This window comes from Anomaloglossus baeobatrachus, chromosome 5, assembly GCF_048569485.1.
Source record: "Anomaloglossus baeobatrachus isolate aAnoBae1 chromosome 5, aAnoBae1.hap1, whole genome shotgun sequence".
Classification (NCBI taxonomy): domain Eukaryota; kingdom Metazoa; phylum Chordata; class Amphibia; order Anura; family Aromobatidae; genus Anomaloglossus; species Anomaloglossus baeobatrachus.
The window spans coordinates 448,334,794-448,354,219 of record NC_134357.1 but is presented as its reverse complement, the minus strand read 5'-3'; the positions used below and the strand labels follow the sequence as shown (position 1 = coordinate 448,354,219).

Sequence of the window (19,426 nt, the reverse complement as noted above, 5' to 3'; positions counted from 1 at the left end):
GATGAGTGAGCACTACCATGCTGTGTACTTGTAACGAGCAGTATGATGCTTGGATGGGCGCGACTTTAGTACCCGAGTCTAATGGAAGTCAATGGGAACTCTGCCATTTTTCAGAGAGATTTCCTGGCGTACCTGAGTTGTGCCCATCCGAGCAGTAACTGTTCGTTACAAGTACTGAGCACCCGAGCATGGCATGGTAGTGCTTGCTCATCACTAATGATCTGATGAAGAATGGCTGTTATTATTATTATTATTATTAGAAATCGAAACACACAATGTAGGTCTGCATGATTGCTCATTTACTAGGATCTAGTCCACACCCCCTCATTTTCATAAACAGGGCCTGTTGTGCTAAAAAAGTTCAATAGTCCCTTCCCGCACATCTGGTGCACAGACACAGAAAGAGGGGCTGGCTGAGCTGTTGAAATAAGCAGCAAGCCAGCCCCACGTCACACACAGCTCTGGTCACATACCGGACACAGATTACGTTATGCATCACACATGCGGAAGAGAATCTACTGGGATCCAGGAAGAAAGCTTGTAGCTAAAGGGGCAGGTTTCAGAATTCATGTGTATTTTGTATAATTTACTATTTTAAGCTTATTTAACCACATTTTTTAGCTGAGCGACCCCTTCAATTCATGACTCAAATCAAAGTAATAATTGTATCCCTATAATAGTACCTGCTAAGTCCCTTGTGTATTGCTCCCTGGATCGATCCATTTGGCTCTTGTGGCCGGCTAAGACTTTCTTAATGAGGTCCAACATCCCAAAATTCTGGACAATGTTGTTGAGCAACATGGCATCTATTAGAGACAAGACACATGTGATTAACTGAGAGACGGTTATTCAGAATTAGTGCGATTCTTTCCTTCTCGGTCAGAGAGATTATGCCAGCCCCAAATCTTAAGTGATTCGGAATTAAATGTCAGAACAGACTGAAAGAAATGTCCTGCATTAATACAATGAGCTATTGAGCTCAATGCTGAATGAACCTGAGGGGTGGGGATACTCTGCTCAACTTAGGCTAGGTTCACATATCCGTTGTTTTGCATCAGTCACCTGCGTTGCTTGACGCTTGTGACTGATGCGTTGTACAACGAATGACAAGAATTGGAATTCATTGTCATCATAAAGCGGATTCCGTTGTAAAACGAGAGAGAGAGAACGATCAGCTGATCGCTCTCAAAAGCCAGCGGCCGGGAGATCAGCTGATCGCTCTCAAAAGCCGGCGGCCGGGAGATCATCTGATCGCTCTCAAAAGCCGGCGGCCGGGAGATCAGCTGATCGCTCTCAAAAGCCGGCGGCTGGGAGATCAGCTGATTGCTCTCAAAAGCCGGCGGCCGGGAGATCAGCTGATTGCTCTCAAATGCCAGCAGATCAGCTGATTGCTCACAGAAGCCGGCGGCCGGGAGATCAGCTGATCGCTCTCAAAATCCGGTGGATCAGCTGATCGCTCTCAAATGCCGGCAGCCGGGAGATCAGCTGATCGCTTTCAAATGCCGGCGGCCGGGAGATCAGCTGATCGCTCTCAAATGCCGGCAGATCAGCTGATCGCTCTCAAATGCCGGCGGCCGGGAGATCAGCTGATCGCTCTCAAAAGCCGGCGGCCGGGACATCAGCTGATCGCTCTCAAAAGCCGGCGGCCGGGAGATCAGCTGATCGCTCTCAAAAGCCGGCGGCCGGGAGATCAGCTGATCGCTCTCAAAAGCCGGCGGCCGGGAGATCAGCTGATCGCTCTCAAAAGCCGGCGGCCGGGAGATCAGCTGATTGCTCACAGAAGCCGGTCGCTGGGCGATCAGCTGATCGTTCGGCCGCCGAGAGAGACAAATTCAGTTGAATGGTTAAACACAAGATTTGAGCATGCGCAGTGAAAACATAAGGATTCCGCTGCTTAAACAATGTTACATGTTGCATTCCTGCCGCCCGACGGTCAATCGTTCTACTACTGATCAGTCAGGTGGCGGATGCAACACAAGGGCATCAGTCGCAATCCGCCGCTCATACAAGCCTATGGGAAACAACGGAATCCGCCAAATGGATTGCGTTGTTTATCAGAGCGGCGGATTGTGACTGATCATAAACAATGGAAATATGAACCTAGCCTAAGCATTAATACTACAAAAAAGGAAGAAGAAATGCTGGTTAATACACCTTGCAGCTGGATGGGAGGCATCTGCAGCCGCTGCTTCATCCCCTTCATGGTTTCCAGCAGCTCCTGGTGAAACTCCTGGATGACCTCCCCCAGCAGCCCCGCATCCCGCAAACCTTGCCAGAACAGCAGGGTATCATCTGCAAAAGAACAATGCAAAGGTTAGCGCAGCAATGGTGATCATAGCAATGCAAAATTAGACACATCTGCTATTCAGCATCCTAGAAAATCCACAATGGCAGCCATATCGCAGCTTTTTACCCAACTTTACAATAAATGGATATAATTAATAAAAGTCTGAGCAGAATGTTAACTTGCTGGTTAGGCTGACAATGAACACCCTATTGACTGCCTTATTTTAGGCCGGAAATTAAGAATGGTTGTTTTTACCTGCGATGGTGCTGCCCCACTCTCCTGAATTCTCACAAGTTTCAATAGTTATTGTCGTTGGGTTGCCATTCACTGTGAAATCTAAGCAATAAAAAGAAAAAGAATTAGCAAAGCAGATTCCTCTCAGAATTAAAATAGTTATCCAATCTGAACAAATTGTTGATCAGCTACATCAAATAGGAGGTGATCTGCAGTACCCGGCAGCAGCCGCTACACACTGGATAAAGCTGCGTAGTGAAGCTCCATTTGATGTGCTTCCATCCGCCTGCTGCTGGAGCTTATAACAGCAGAATGGTTCAGGTACCACTTGTCGGACCCACACCGATCTTATATTGACGGCCTATCTTAAGGATTGATCATTGATATCTTGAGATTTGTTGTCAACGCGTGCGCTGCACTGCACAGATCCACTTAATGTGCAGCTGCCGCGTACTACCGAACAGCTCTCAGACGAAGGGAATTTTGTTTACTTACCGTAAATTCCTTTTCTTCTAGCTCCAATTGGGAGACCCAGACAATTGGGGTGTATAGGCTATGCCTCCGGAGGCCGCACAAAGTATTACACTAAAAGTGTAAAGCCCCTCCCCTTCTGCCTATACACCCCCCGTGCTCCCACGGGCTCCTCAGTTTTGGTGCAAAAGCAAGAAGGAGGAAAAGAATTATAAACTGGTTTAAAGTAAATTCAATCCGAAGGAATATCGGAGAACTGAAACCATTCAACATGAACAACATGTGTACACACAAAAAAACAGGGGCGGGTGCTGGGTCTCCCAATTGGAGCTAGAAGAAAAGGAATTTACGGTAAGTAAACAAAATTCCCTTCTTCTTTGTCGCTCCATTGGGAGACCCAGACAATTGGGAAGTCCAAAAGCAGTCCCTGGGTGGGTAAAATAATACCTCGTGATAGAGCCGTAAAACGGCCCCTTCCTACAGGTGGGCAACCGCCGCCTGAAGGACTCGTCTACCTAGGCTGGCATCCGCCGAAGCATAGGTATGCACCTGATAGTGTTTCGTGAAAGTGTGCAGGCTCGACCAGGTAGCTGCCTGACACACCTGCTGAGCCGTAGCCTGGTGCCTCAAAGCCCAGGACGCGCCCTCGGCTCTGGTAGAATGGGCCTTCAGCCCTGAGGGAACCGGAAGCCCAGCAGAACGGTAAGCTTCGAGAATTGGTTCCTTGATCCACCGAGCCAGGGTTGATTTGGAAGCCTGTGACCCTTTACGCTGGCCAGCGACAAGGACAAAGAGTGCATCCGAGCGGCGCAGGGGCGCCGTCCGAGAAATGTAGAGCCTGAGTGCTCTCACCAGATCTAACAAGTGCAAATCCTTTTCACATTGGTGAACCGGATGAGGACAAAAAGAAGGTAAGGAGATATCCTGATTGAGATGAAAGGGGGATACCACTTTAGTGAGAAATTCCGGAACCGGACGCAGAACCACCTTGTCCTGGTGAAACACCAGGAAAGGGGCTTTGCATGACAGCGCTGCTAGCTCAGACACTCTCCGAAGTGAAGTGACTGCTACTAGAAAAACCACTTTCTGCGAAAGGCGTGAGAGAGAAATATCTCTCATTGGCTCGAATGGTGGTTTCTGAAGAACCATCAGCACCCTGTTCAGATCCCAGGGTTCTAACGGCCGCTTGTAAGGAGGAACGATGTGACAAACCCCCTGCAGGAACGTGCGTACCTGTGGAAGTCTGGCTAGGCGCTTCTGGAAAAACACAGAGAGCGCTGAGACTTGTCCCTTAAGGGAGCCGAGCGACAAACCCTTTTCCAGTCCAGATTGAAGGAAGGACAGAAAAGTGGGCAAGGCAAAAGGCCAGGGAGAAAAACCCTGAGCAGAGCACCACGACAGGAAAATTTTCCACGTCCTGTGGTAGATCTTGGCGGACGTTGGTTTCCTAGCCTGTCTCATAGTGGCAATGACGTCTTGAGATAACCCTGAAGACGCTAGGATCCAGGACTCAATGGCCACACAGTCAGGTTGAGGGCCGCAGAATTCAGATGGAAAAACGGCCCTTGAGATAGCAAGTCTGGTCGGTCTGGTAGTGCCCACGGTTGGCCGACCGTGAGATGCCACAGATCCGGGTACCACGACCGCCTCGGCCAGTCTGGAGCGACGAGGATGACGCGGCAGCAGTCGGCCCTGATCTTGCGTAACACTCTGGGCAACAGTGCCAACGGAGGAAACACATAAGGGAGCTGAAACTGCGACCAATCCTGAACTAAGGCGTCTGCCGCGAGAGCTCTGGGATCTTGAGACCGTGCCATGAACGTCGGTACCTTGTTGTTGTGCCGGGACGCCAGGAGGTCGACGTCCGGCATCCCCCAGCGGCAACAGATCTCTTGAAACACGTCCGGGTGAAGGGACCATTCCCTTGCGTCCATGCCCTGGCGACTGAGATAATCTGCTTCCCAGTTTTCCACGCCTGGGATGTGAACTGCAGAGATGGTGGAGGCCGTGGCTTCCACCCACATCAAAATCCGCCGGACTTCCTGGAAGGCTTGCCGACTGCGTGTGCCGCCTTGGTGGTTGATGTATGCCACCGCTGTGGAATTGTCCGACTGAATTCGGATCTGCTTGCCTTCCAGCCACTGCTGGAACGCTTTCAGGGCAAGATACACTCGCGTCCGTCGTGACCACCTCCCAGGATGGGGGTAGGAAGGATTTCCCCTTCGATAATGAAGTGGGAAGAAGCCACCACCGAAGGGAAGCTTTGGTCGCCTGAGAGAGGGAGACGTTCCTGTCGAGGGACGTCGGCTTCCTGTCCCATTTGCGTAGGATGTCCCATTGAAGAGGACGCAGGTGAAACTGCGCGAAAGGGACTGCCTCCATTGCTGCCACCATCTTCCCCAGGAAGTGCATGAGGCGCCTCAAGGGGTGTGACTGGCCTTGAAGGAGAGATTGTACCCCTTTCTGTAGTGACCGCTGCTTGATCAGCGGAAGCTTCACTATCGCTGAGAGGGTATGAAACTCCATGCCAAGGTATGTCAGCGATTGGGCCGGTGTCAGATTTGACTTTGGCAAATTGATGATCCACCCGAAACTCTGGAGAGTCTCCAGGGTAGCGTCGAGGCTGTGTTGGCATGCCTCTTGAGAGGGTGCCTTGATCAACAGATCGTCCAAGTACGGGATCACCGAGTGACCCTGAGAGTGGAGGACCGCTACTACAGTAGCCATAACCTTGGTGAAAACCCGTGGGGCTGTTGCCAGGCCGAACGGCAGTGCCACGAACTGCAGGTGTTCGTTTTCTATGGCGAAGCGCAAGAAGCGCTGGTGCTCTGGAGCAATCGGTACGTGGGGATAAGCATCTTTGATATCGATCGATGCAAGGAAATCTCCTTGGGACATTGAGGCGATGACGGAGCGGAGGGATTCCATCCGGAACCGCCTGGTCTTTACGTGTTTGTTGAGAAGTTTCAGGTCCAGGACAGGACGGAAAGACCCGTCCTTCTTTGGGACCACAAACAAGTTGGAGTAAAAACCGTGGCCCTGTTGCTGAAGAGGAACGGGGACCACCACTCCTTCTGCCTTCAGAGTGCCCAGCGCCTGCAGAAGAGCCTCGGCTTGCTCGGGAGGCGGGGATGACCTGAAGAATCGAGTCGGGGGACGAGAGGTGAACTCTATCTTGTAACCGTGAGACAGAATGTCTCTCACCCAACGGTCTTTTACCCGTGGCAGCCAGGTGTCGCAAAAGCGGGAGAGCCTGCCACCGACCGAGGATGCGGAGTGAGGAGGCCGAAAGTCATGAGGAAGCCGCTTTGGTAGCGGCACCTCCGGTGGTCTTTTTAGGACGTGACTTAGACCGCCATGCATCAGAGTTCCTTTGATCTTTCTGAGGCCTTTTGGACGAGGAGAATTGGGACCTGCCCGCGCCCCGAAAGGACCGAAACCTCGACTGCCCCCTCCTCTGTTGGGGTATGTTCGGTTTGGGCTGGGGTAAGGATGTATCCTTTCCCTTGGATTGTTTGATGATTTCATCCAAACGCTCGCCAAACAATCGGTCGCCAGAAATTGGCAAACTGATTAAGCGCTTTTTGGAAGCAGAATCTGCCTTCCATTCCCGTAGCCACAAGGCCCTGCGTAGTACCACCGAATTGGCGGCTGCAACCGCCGTACGGCTCGCAGAGTCCACGACAGCATTAATAGCGTAAGACGCAAATGCCGACGTCTGAGTGGTTATGGACGCCACCTGTGGCGCGGACGTGTGGCTGCGTCAATTTGCGCTTGACCTGCTGAGATAGCTTGTAGCGCCCATACGGCTGCGAATGCTGGGGCAAAAGAAGCGCCGATAGCTTCATAGATGGATTTCAACCAGAGCTCCATCTGCCTGTCAGTGGCATCTTTGAGTGAAGCCCCATCTTCCACTGCAAGTATGGATCTAGCTGCCAGTCTGGAGATTGGAGGATCCACTTTGGGACACTGAGCCCAACTTTTGACCACGTCAGGGGGAAAGGGATAACGTGTATCCTTAAGGCGCTTAGAAAAACGCTTATCTGGATAAGCATGGTGATTCTGGACTGCCTCTCTGAAATCAGAGTGGTCCAGAAACATACTCGGTGTACGCTTGGGAAACCTGAAACGGAATTTCTCCTGCTGAGAAGCCGACTCCTCCGCCGGAGGAGCTGAGGGAGAAATATCCAGCATTAGATTGATGGACGCAATAAGATCGTTCACTATGGCGTCCCCGTCAGGAGTATCAAGATTGAGAGCGGCCTCAGGATCAGAATCCTGATCAACTGTCTCCGCTTCATCAACCAGAGATTCCCCCCTCTGAGACCCTGCACAATATGATGATGTCGAGGGAAATTCTAAGCGAGCTCGCTTAGTCGGTCTGGGGCTGGGGTCTGTGTCAGAACCCTCAGCCTGGGACCCATGAGATACCCCGGGAGGACATTGTTGGTCCAACTGAGGTGGGCCAGGGAACAAAGATTCAACAGAGTCCCTGTGCTGAGATACCGGCCTGGACTGCAAGGCTTCTAGTATCTTAGCCATAGTCTCAGAGAGTTTTGCAAACTCCGTCCCCGTCACCTGGACAGTGTCAGCAGGTGGCTCCCCCTGGGCCCCTCTTAGCAGAGGCTCTGGCTGAGTAAGTGCCACAGGGGCCGAACAGTGCACACAATGAGGGTCAGTGGAACCTGCCGGTAGCGGGGTCGTACATGCGGCGCAGGCAGCTTAAAAAGCCTGTGTTTTGGCACCCCTGCCTTTCGTGGGCGCCATGCTATTATCTTCCCTGAGCAACACAATAGGGTATATAGCCAGAAATCAACTGTGCACCATACAGTGTAAAATATATATACCATAAACATATAATGTTACACTACTGCACAATGGGGCTAGCACCACAGGTGCTGCTTACCACCCGCTTAAAGCGGTTGTGAGGCCACCAGAGTCCCTGCCTGGGTCTCCCAGACTTTGTCCCCCTCTGCAGCGTCCGAGGAGCTGACAGGAATGGCTGCCGGCGTCCTGAGGAGAGGAGGGAGCCGTGGGCGTGACCCAGAAAGTGCGGGAACTGGTGCCCGCACTGTGCACAGTGAGGGGGGTGGAGTATGCAAAGCATGCTCCAGCCCTCAGTGCTGCTCGTTCTGTGCAGCGTCCCGCCCTTCCCCTGCCTGTCAGGGCTGGGGGTGGGAAGAAAGGAAACTAGGCCGCAAAAAGCCGGGGACTCTAGTAATAAACGCGGCCGCCGTAAAAGCGCGGCCGGCGTGGAAGTCCCCGGCGCACTACAAGTCCCAGCCGCGCCGCGGTGTTTCCATGGCCGCGGCGGTCAGTGCGGCAGTCCCTATACATAAACACACTCAGCAGCGCTGAGTGTGTAATGGCACATATTAACCCGGTCAGCGCCGCGGTCCCCGGTGCACTAGCACACCCAGCAAAGCTGGAGTGTTGCTGTGCGCTGTCCCCACAGGGATACAGAGTACCTCCAAGTAGCAGGGCCATGTCCCTGAACGATACCCGGCTCCTATCCAGCAGGCTCCACAGGAGTTGTGGATGAAGCACGGTCTCAGTGCCTGGAGACCGATAGGATCCCACTTCACCCAGAGCCCGAAGGGGGATGGGGAAGGAAAACAGCATGTGGGCTCCAGCCTCCGTACCCGCAATGGATACCTCAACCTTAACCACACCGCCGACAAGAGTGGGGTGAGAAGGGAGCATGCTGGGGGCCCTATATGGGCCCACTTTTCTTCCATCCGATATAGTCAGCAGCTGCTGCTGACCAATCTGTGGAGCTGTGCGTGCATGTCTGCCTCCTTCGCACAAAGCAAAAAACTGAGGAGCCCGTGGGAGCACGGGGGGTGTATAGGCAGAAGGGGAGGGGCTTTACACTTTTAGTGTAATACTTTGTGCGGCCTCCGGAGGCATAGCCTATACACCCCAATTGTCTGGGTCTCCCAATGGAGCGACAAAGAAAAGACTAATGAATAGGAGCCGTTCTGCAGTACCGGCCAGCTTCCGCTGCACAATAAATGGAGCTGCTGTCACAATCATCTCCCTACATGTTGAGACCAGTGACAGCCTTTAGACTGGAGCCTCTCATCTGGCTCTCTTCATTTAAATGGGTTTAATTCCTTTTGGCACTGCAGTGGTTAAGTGCCTGTTTTGCTACTCAGCTTGTCCTAAGCAGTTCCTTGCAGAGTGATCAGCTGCACTTACTTTATAGTCACGCCCTTCAGCTTCAAATAGCAGGGTATCCCAGCCTTCCATGCTGAAGATACAAACTCACTTGTGTCCTGGCCGCCATTGAGGAAGGTTCTGCTAGTCAAGTTGCTGCTCAGGATAAAGAGAATTTTGTTTACTTACCGTAAATTCTTTTTCTTATAGTTCCGTATTGGGAGACCCAGACCTTGGGTGTTTAGCTTCTGCCTCCGGAGGACACACAAAGTACTACACTTAAAAGTGTAGCTCCTCCCTCTGAGCTTATACACCCCCTGGTGAGCCAGTCCCAGCCAGTTTAGTGCAAAAGCTGAAGGAGAATAGCCACCCACAAGTAGAACAGAGCAAGAGCCGGAATAACCGGAGACTCTGTCCACGACAACAGCCGGTGATAACACACGGAACAAGAATTTGCCAACAGGCAACAGGGAGGGTGCTGGGTCTCCCAATACGGAACTATAAGAAAAAGAATTTACGGTAAGTAAACAAAATTCTCTTTTTCGTTATCGTTCCTTTGGGAGACCCAGACCTTGGGACGTTCCAAAGCAGTCCCTGGGTGGGAAATAAACAGAAAAACTAAGAAGTAGGCAGAACCTAACTTCACAAAGGGGCGACAGCCGCCTGAAGGATGCGTCTGCCCAAGCTCGCATCTGCCGAAGCATCAGCATGCACTTGGTAGTGCTTCGAGAAGGTATGCAGGCTAGCCCAAGTGGCAGCCTGACAGACTTGTTGAGCCGTAGCCTGGTGCCTAAAAGCCCAAGAGACACCGACAGCTCTGGTCAAGTGTGCCTTGATCCCCGGCGGGGGAGGCACCTGAGTACTCTGGTAGGCGTCCGAAATAGTCGATCTAATTCAGCGGGCTAAGGTCGGCTTAGAAGCAGGGAGGCCCTTGCGCCGACCTGAGGTTAGCACAAAAAGAGAGGTGCACCGCCTGAGTGTAGCGGTGCGAGACACATAGATCCGGAGAGCACGCACCTAGAGTATGCAGCGCCTTTTCAAAGCGATGAACAGGGGCCAGACAGAAGGAAGGTAAGGTAATGTCCTGGTTAAGGTGGAAGGGAGAGACCACCTTAGGAAGAAAGTCCGGAGTCGGATGGAGAACCACCTTGTCTTGATGAAAAACTAAAAAAGGTGACTCCGAGGAGAGCGCAGCCAAATCAGAGACTCTCCTGAGAGAAGTTATGGCAACCAGAAAGGCCACTTTCTGAGAAAGACGATACAAAGAAACCTCCCTAAGAGGCTCAAAAGGGGGTTTCTGCAATTGAGGACCAAGTTAAGGTCCCAGGGATCCAAGGGCCTCCAATAAGGCGGAATGATGTGAGGCGCGCCTTGCATGAAGGTGCAGACCTGAGCCAGCCGAGCGAGACGCCGCTGGAACAGAACTGACAGAGCTGAGACTTGTCCCTTGAGAGAGTTGAGGGACAGTCCTAGCTGCAGACCGGACTGTAGAAAAGACAGAAGGGTCGGAAGAGAATGGCCAAGGAGGATGGCCGGTAGAGCGACACCAGGACAGGAACATTTTCCAAGTCCTGTGATAGATCTTAGCGGAGGAAGACTTAAGGGCCCGAGTCATAGTGGAGATGACTTCAGGAGGAATACCAGAAGCCGTCAAAATCCAGGACTCAAGAGCCACGCCGTCAATTTGAGGGCCGCAGAATTCGGGCGGAAAAACGGACCTTGCGAGAGTAGATTTGGACGGTCCGGGAGATGCCACGGCATCTCTACGGACAGTTGGAGCAGGTCCGGATACCAAGCTCGCCTGGGCCAGTCCGGTGCAATGAGGATGACTCGACGGCCCTCCATTCTGATCTTGCGCAGGACTCTGGGCAAGAGAGCTAGAGGGGGAAACACGTAGGACAGACGAAACTGGGACCAGTCTTGAACCAGAGCGTCCGCGGCGAAGGCCTGAGGATCGTGGGAGCGAGCCACGTAAACCGGAACTTTGTTGTTGTGACGGGATGCCATTAGGTCCACGTCCGGAGTGCCCCATTTGCGGCAGATTGACTGAAACACTGCCGGGTGCAGAGACCACTTGCCACCGTCCACGCTTTGACGGCTGAGATAATCTGCCTCCCAGTTTTCCACGCCTGGGATGTGGACTGCGGATATGGTGGACTTGTAGTCCTCCGCCCATTGAAGGATGCGTTGTACCTCCATCATTGCCAAGCGGCTGCGTGTCCCGCCTTGGTGATTGATGTAGGCAACCGCTGTCGCGTTGTCTGACTGGACTCGAATGTGCCTGCCCGCCAACAGGTGGTGAAATGCTAGGAGAGCTAGAAGCACGGCTCTGGTTTCCAGCACATTGATTGAAAGTGCTGACTCGGACGGAGTCCAAGTGCCCTGCGCTCTGTGGTGGAGACATACCGCTCCCCAGCCGGATAGACTGGCATCCGTGGTGAGAATCACCCAGGACGGGGCCAGGAAGGAGCGCCCTTGGGACAGGGAGAGGGGCCGAAGCCACCACTGAAGAGAGCTCCTGGTCCGTGGCGACAGAGCCACTAACCTGTGTAAGGAGGAAGGCCACTTGTCCCAACAGCGGAGAATGTCCAGCTGCAGGGGACGCAGATGTAACTGGGCAAAGGGAACAGCCTCCATGGACGCCACCATTTGACCCAGCACCTGCATCAGACGCTTGAGGGTATCACGGCGGGGCCTCAGCAGAGAGCGCACCGCTAGCTGGAGTGACTGCTGTTTGATTAAGGGCAACTTCACAAGTGCCGGCAAAGTCTCGAACTGCATCCCTAGGTACGTGAGACTCTGGGTCGGAGTCAGAGTGGATTTGGGAAGATTGACAATCCACCCGAATTGGGCTAGAGTGGCGAGAGTGAGCGAGACACTCCGCTGACAGTCTGCGCTGGATGGAGCCTTGACTAGAAGGTCGTCCAGGTAAGTGAGCACTGCCAACCCCTGGAGGTGCAGAACCGCAATCACTGCTGCCATGACCTTGGTGAATACCCGAGGGGCCGTGGCTAACCCGAAGGGGAGAGCCACGAATTGGAAATGATCCTCTCCTATTGCAAAACGTAACCAACGCTGGTGTGAAACTGCAATTGGCACATGTAGATAGGCATCTCTGATGTCGATGGACGCCAGGAAATCCCCTTGGGTCATTGAGGCAATGACTGATCGCAGAGACTCCATGCGAAAATGCCGCACCCGAACATGCTTGTTGAGAAGCTTGAGATCCAGATTGGGCCGGAAGGTACCGTCCTTTTTGGTAACTAGGAAGAGGTTTGAGTAAAAACCTCTAAACCGTTCCCGAGCGGGAACTGGTACAATTATTCCGTTTGCCTGCAAGGATGCCACGGCCTGTGAGAAGGCGGCGGCCTTGGAGCAGGGGGGAGTTGAGAGAAAAAATCTGTTTGGCGGGCTGGAAGAGAATTCTATCCTGTAGCCGTGAGATATGATATCTCTCATCCACTGATCGGAGACTTGTCTTAACCAAGCGTCGCCAAAGTGGGGGAGCCTGCCACCGACTAAGGACGTTGCTGGAGCGGGCAGAGAGTCACGAGGAGGCTGCCTTAGTGGCAGAACCTCCTGCGGTCTTCTGCGGACGCGCTTTTGGGCGCCAGTTGGATTTCTGGTCCTTAGCTGAGTTAGCGGACGAGGCGGAGGGCTTAGAGGACGACCAGTTGGAGGAACGAAAGGAACGAAACCTCTACTGATTCCTACCCTGGGCGGGTTTCCTGGTCTTGGTTTGTGGCATGGAAGTACTCTTCCCGCCAGTAGCTTCCTTAATAATTTCATCCAGCTGTTCACCGAACAGCCGGGAACCAGCAAAAGGGAGCCCAGCAAGATACTTCTTTGAAGAAGCATCTGCCTTCCACTCTCGAAGCCACAAGATCCTGCGGATAACGAGGGAATTAGCCGAAGCCACCGCAGTGCGGTGAGCAGCCTCTAGCATGGCAGACATGGCATAAGATGAAAAAGCTGAAGCTTGAGAAGTTAAGGCAACCATCTCAGGCATAGATTCCTTGGTGAGGGAATGCATCTCCTCTAGAGAAGCAGAGATGGCTTAGAGAGCCCACACTGCTGCAAAAGTCAAGGAAAACGCGGCCCCCGCCGCTTCATACACAGATTTGGCCAGAAGGTCAATCTGACGGTCAGTGGAATCCTTAAGTGAGGTGCCGTCAGCCACCGACACAACGGTCCGGGCTGAGAGCCTAGACACCGGGGGGTCTACCTTTGGGGAGTGAGACCATTCCTTGACCACCTCAGGTGGAAAGGGAAAATGGTCATCAGAACCACGCTTTGGGAAGCGTTTGTCAGGACAGGCCCTGGGTTTGGTCACAGCGGTCTGAAAACTGGAGTGGTTAAAGAACACACTCTTTACTCTCTTAGGCGAGGTAAACTGGTGCTTTTCTGCCAGAGAGGGTTGCTCCTCTGATACTGGCGGATTGAGATCCAGCACAGAATTAATAGAAGCAATCAAGTCACTAAGATCTGAGTCACCCTCGAGATCGATGGGGTACATGGAGTTAGCCTCCGAGCCCCCCGTAAGGGAATCCTCCTCATCTTGCGAGTCAGCTCTTGAATCAGAGCCGCGGGATGAGGAGGGAGAGGAAACCATGCGCCTTCTCTTAGGAGGACGGGGTCTGGGACCTGATGATGAATCCTCTGTGAGCTCCGATGGACGGAGGTCAGAGGATAGGGATCCTAAAGGACCCTTCGGAAGAGCATTAGAGGCAGCCTGTGAGGAGGGCTGATGCATATTCATCAAAGTCCTGGACAAAAGTCCCATGGACTCAGCAAATGACTGGGATATAGACCTAGAGAAGGACTCTACCCAGGCCGGGGGTTCAGCCACAGGTGCAAAGGCAGCCGGAGAGACTACTGGGGGTGAGACTCCAGGCTGTGGCACCGCCAAGTTAGAGCAGACATCACAATGTGGATAGGTGCTCGGCTCAGGCAGCAGGAGCTTACATGCAGCGCATACAGTATAAAGCTTTGGAGCCTTGCTCCTCGTGTGAGACATGCTGCTGGGGTGGGGGTTCTGCAAGAGAATGAACCCCAGGGAGAATATACAGAGGTCCACAACCAGAGACCGGCTGTGGCTTACCAGACCGCTGGAAGCGGTGTTGTGTGCCCTCCAGATCCCGAAGCCCGGACCCCCAATGCACAGCACCTTAGCAGGAATGCAGAGTGCAGAAAAGCCCAGCGCAGAGTGAACTCTGCCTAAGAAAATGGCGGGACTTGGGGGCGTTCCTGTAGGAGAGCGGGAACTGGAGGGCCATAGAGACCTGCAGGGGAGGAGACACGCCCCAGCAGTGGGGAGTGTCCCTCCCCTGTGCAGGACGGCCGCCGGGAGGAGCCGTGCCTGTCCCTCTGCATGAGTGACATGCGAGGGTAGTTAACAGAAACTAGGCCTCCGGCAAAGCCGGGGCCTAAATTTAAGCGGCGAGGCCGACGCGCAGGCACCATCGGCGCGGTTCTCGGGCGAAAGCTAGAGAACCCGCCGAAAATGCCAATATAAATACATTCAGCATACTCTCCCCATACAATAAAGAACAGGGACCCCCAACATATAAACGTCTCAGGTACTTAGCTGCTGAGACGCAGGGCCAGGTCCCTGGGGATGAGTGCTCCAGTCCAGCAAAATCCTCAAGGGGCTGTGGATGGAGACCGGTCTCCTGCCAGGCATGGAGACCGTGCTGGCTCCCACTTCAAGCCAGAGCCCAGGAGGGATGGTGAAGGAGCACGGCATGTAAGGCTCCAGCCTTGGAAATCAACCTTACAACACCGCCGACACAGTGGGGTGAGAAGGGACATGCCGGGGGTCCAGACGTGGACCCGCACTTCTTCAATCTCTTCCAAAAAAGGAAAAAAATCATGAGAATGCATGTGTGGATGTATGCCTCCTGAACACAAAGCGATAAACTGGCTGGGACTGGCTCACCAGGGGGTGTATAAGCTCAGAGGGAGGAGCTACACTTTTAAGTTTAGTACTTTGTGTGTCCTCCGGAGGCAGAAGCTAAACACCCAAGGTCTGGGTCTCCCAAAGGAACGATAAAGAAATATCTTTGGGGTTAATTTTCCCCCCTGTTTGTCTTTGTTCCTCTGGTGTGTTGTTAGTGCAGCAGTGAGGTCTAGTGAACCCCACCTGCCCCTCACTAGTCAGGGTTACCATAGGGGATTTATAGGGTCTCAGGTTCCTGCTTGGCGACAGTTGCAGAGACTGTATAGGGTCTGGTGTGGAGAAAAGGGACAGTTGCAGGTGAGGTTAGCAGGTGCCCACCTACCCCTCTCACTAGATCCAGGGCCTCCTGTTGTTTTTGTGTCCCCTGTGCTCCTGTGTATTTTTTGTTGTGCATCAGACGCATGTAGGACTGAACGCACCTCTCCACGCTTGCTACACCCGGCAAGCGTGACAGCTGTGCAGTGCAGCTCACTTTAATGTATTGACATCCATGTGCCGCTGGAGCTTTTTACAGATTATTGATGGGATGCCAGGAGTTGGTCCCCATATAACTCATATTGGCGATGTAGCTTGTGGATAAGCCATCAATATTATTAGACCAAACAACCTCTTTAAACCCAAAGGTGATGTCCACTTTTAATCAGTTAAAATGGTTAAATCAGAAATTAGAAAAACAAAAAATAGCTGTACTGGGTTGAACGGCAATACCAGACACAAGCGGAGCAGCAAGCAGTCCTGTGTTTTAATCTCATACAACTTCTCGTATAGAATTAACTTTTAGAGAACGTTTAGTCACTTGGTAAATACTTATTAGTTCTCCTAATGTCTAACATTTTATTCTCCTGTCATACTAATCATATTCTCTCAGCAGACACTAAGAGCTTATTTTACCATTAAATCAGACTGGAAGCCAAATGCCCTCTGGACGCTTCCGGTGTGCCAACATGTAAACCCGCTTCACCAGTTTGATGACAAACAAACGAACTTCTAGCCAACACTTGTGTTTGCACCAACTGTAATGGAATAGAGGAAACAACCTCTGCAAACAATCTATAGGGAAAATAGAGTTCCCTTCACCTGGCAGCAACTTAATGGAAAGTGGCAATCATGTATTTGGGTGGTCCTGGGTGTTAAAAGTCTATAAAAGGTACAGAAAGAGCTGAGCAATAGTGCAGAGAGCCACGTATATGCTTGGCAACCTCTCTGCTGGAAAAAGGGGATCAATAGGTTCTACAACCCCTTGCAAAAATTATGGACTCACCTGGCTCCGAGGATGTTCATTCAGTTGTTTACTTTTGTTTAAAAAAAAAAAAGCAGATCACAGACATGGCACAAAACTAAAGTCATTTCAAATGGCAACTTTCTGGCTTTAAGACACACTAAAAAAAAAAAATATCATGAAAACATAATGTGCTAGCCAGTAACGGTTACTTTTCAGGACCAAACAAGGGGGGGAAATTATGGAATCACTCAATCATGAGGAAAAAATTATGGAATCACCCTGTAAATTTTCATTCACAAAACTAAAACCGTCATCAAGTAAGATCCGCTCATTAGTCTGCATCTAAAAAGGAGTGATTACACCTTGGAGAGCTGTTGCACCAAGTGGACTGACATGAATCATGGCTCCAACACGAGAGATGTCAATTGAAACAAAAGGAGAGGATTACAGTATCAAACTCTTAAAAAAAGGTAAATCATCACGCAATGTTACAAAAGATGTTGGTTGTTAACAGTCAGCTGTGTGTAAAATCTGGACCAAATACAAACAACATGGGAAGGTTGTTAAAGGCAAACATACTGGTAGACCAAGGAAGACATCAAAGCGTCAAGACAGAAAACTTACAGCAATATGTCTCCAAAAAAGGAAATGACAAAACAAATGAGGAACGAAGGGGAGGAAACTGGAGTCAATGTCGGTGACTGAACTGTAAGAAACCGCCTAAAGGAAATGGGATTTATATACAGAAAAGCTAAACAATATAAAGATGACTGCCTGAAGAGAGCATGTAAATTTCCACAGTCATTGTTGATATGGGGCTGCATGTCAGGTAAAAGCACTGGGGAGATGGCTGTCATTACATCTTCAATAAATGCCCAAGTTTACATTGACATTTTGGACACTTTTCTTATCCCATCAATTGAAAGGATGTTTGGGGATGATGAAATAATTTATCAAGATGATAATGCATCCTGCCATAGAGCAAAAACTGTAAAAACATTCCTTGAAAGAAGACACATAAGGTGAATGACATGGCCTGCAAATAGTCCGGATCTCAATCTAATTGAAAATCTTTGGTGGAAGTTGAAGAAAATGGTCCATGACAAAGCTCCAACCTGCAAAGCTGATCTGGCAACAGAAATCAGAGAAAGTTGGAGCCAGATTGATGAAGAGTACTGTCTGTCACTCATTGAGTCCATGCCTCAGAGACTGCAAGTTGTATAAAAGACAGAGGTGGTGCAACAAAATACTATTGCTGTATTGGAGTGTTTTTTTTTCACAATTCCATAATTTTTACCTCATAATTGAGTGATTCCATAATTTTTCCCCTGTTTGGTCTTGAAAAGTAACCGTTACTGGCTAGCACATTATGTTTTCATGATTTTTTTTTAGTGTGTCTTAAAGCCAGAAAGTTGTCATTTGAAATGACTTCAGTTTTGTGCCATGTCTGTGATCTGCTTTTTTTAAACAAAGGTAAACAACTGAATGAACATCCTCAGAGCCAGGTGGGTCCATCATTTTTGCCAGGGGTTGTAGATGAGATCTCCCCTGCCCCCATCTATCAGACACTGATGGCACATCCTGTGGAGAAGCCAAAAATGAAAAAGTTTTGTCTTTGACTCTTTGTTCATTCAATGCCAAATTCTACAGAGACTCCATCTTCTTATTGCCATTAAGGCTACTTTCACACATCCGGTTTGAGCAGTGCGGCTCAATCCGGCTGTGAAACCTATGCAACGGATGCGGCGAAAACACCGCATCCTTTGCATAAGTTTTTACATGCGGCCCGTTTTTATTCCGGTTGCGGCACGCTACTGAGCATGCGCAGTGGAAGAAACCGCATGCGGCAGCCAAATGCGGTTTTTGCTGCATCACGCCGCATCCGGCGTCCATAGGCATGCATTGAAAAAAGAGAATTTTGTTACTTACCGTAAATTCTTTTTCTTATAGTTCCGTATTGGGAGACCCAGACCATGGGTGTTTAGCTTCTGCCTCCGGAGGACACACAAAGTACTACACTTAAAAGTGTAGCTCCTCCCTCTGAGCTTATACACCCCCTGGTAGCCAGTCCTAGCCAGTTTAGTGCAAAAGCTGAAGGAGAATAGCCACCCACAAGTAGAACCGAGTAAGAACCGGAACAACCGGAGACTCTGTCCACGACAACAGCCGGTGATAACACACGGAACAAGAAAATTGCCAACAGGCAACAGGGAGGGTGCTGGGTCTCCCAATACGGAACTATAAGAAAAAGAATTTACGGTAAGTATAAAATTCTCTTTTTCTTTATCGTTCCTTTGGGAGACCCAGACCATGGGACGTTCCAAAGCTGTCCCTGGGTGGGAATAAACAGAAAAAACTAAGAAGTAGGCGGAGCCTAACTTCACAAGTGGGCGACAGCCGCCTGAAGGATGAGTCTGCCCAAGCTCGCATCTGCCGAAGCATGAGCATGCACTTGGTAGTGCTTCGAAAAGGTATGCAGGCTAGTCCAAGTGGCAGCCTGACAGACTTGTTGAGCCGTAGCCTGGTGCCTAAAAGCCCAAGAGGCACCGACAGCTCTGGTCGAGTGTGCTTTGATCCCCGGCGGGGGAGGCACCTGAGTACTCTGGTAGGCGTCCGAAATGGTCGATCTAATCCAACGGGCCAAGGTCGGCTTAGAAGCAGAGAGACCCTTGCGCCGCCCTGTGGTTAGCACAAAAAGAGAGGTGCACCGCCTAAGCGCAGCGGTGCGAGACACATAGATCCGGAGAGCAAGCACCAGATCTAGAGTATGCAGCGCTTTCTCAAAGCGATGAACAGGGGCCAGACAGAAGGAAGGCAAGGAAATATCCTGGTTAAGGTGGAAGGGAGAGACCACCTTAGGAAGAAAGTCCGGGGTCGGACGGAGAACTACCTTGTCTTGGTGAAAAACCAAAAAAGGTGACTCCGAGGAGAGCGCAGCCAAATCAGAGACTCTCCTGAGAGAAGTTATGGCAACTAGAAAGGCCACCTTTTGAGAAAGACGATACAAAGAAACCTCCCTAAGGGGCTCGAAAGGGGGTTTCTGCAATACTGTGAGGACCAAGTTAAAGTCCCAGGGATCCAAGGGCCGCCGATA

General features: G+C 51.2%; 1 protein-coding gene across 1 annotated transcript in view; it reads right to left on the bottom strand.

Moving 5' to 3' along the window:
* GMEB2 (glucocorticoid modulatory element binding protein 2) overlaps window positions 1-19,426 on the bottom strand; it is a 52,658-nt gene that overhangs the window by 1,807 nt on the left and 31,425 nt on the right. The window contains exons 8-10 of the mRNA XM_075350502.1: window positions 2,543-2,623; window positions 2,155-2,292; window positions 684-806 (exon numbers count right to left, since the gene is read on the bottom strand). Of these exons, the coding sequence (XP_075206617.1) occupies window positions 684-806; window positions 2,155-2,292; window positions 2,543-2,623 (342 nt within the window). The remainder of the gene's footprint in view (window positions 1-683; window positions 807-2,154; window positions 2,293-2,542; window positions 2,624-19,426) is intronic.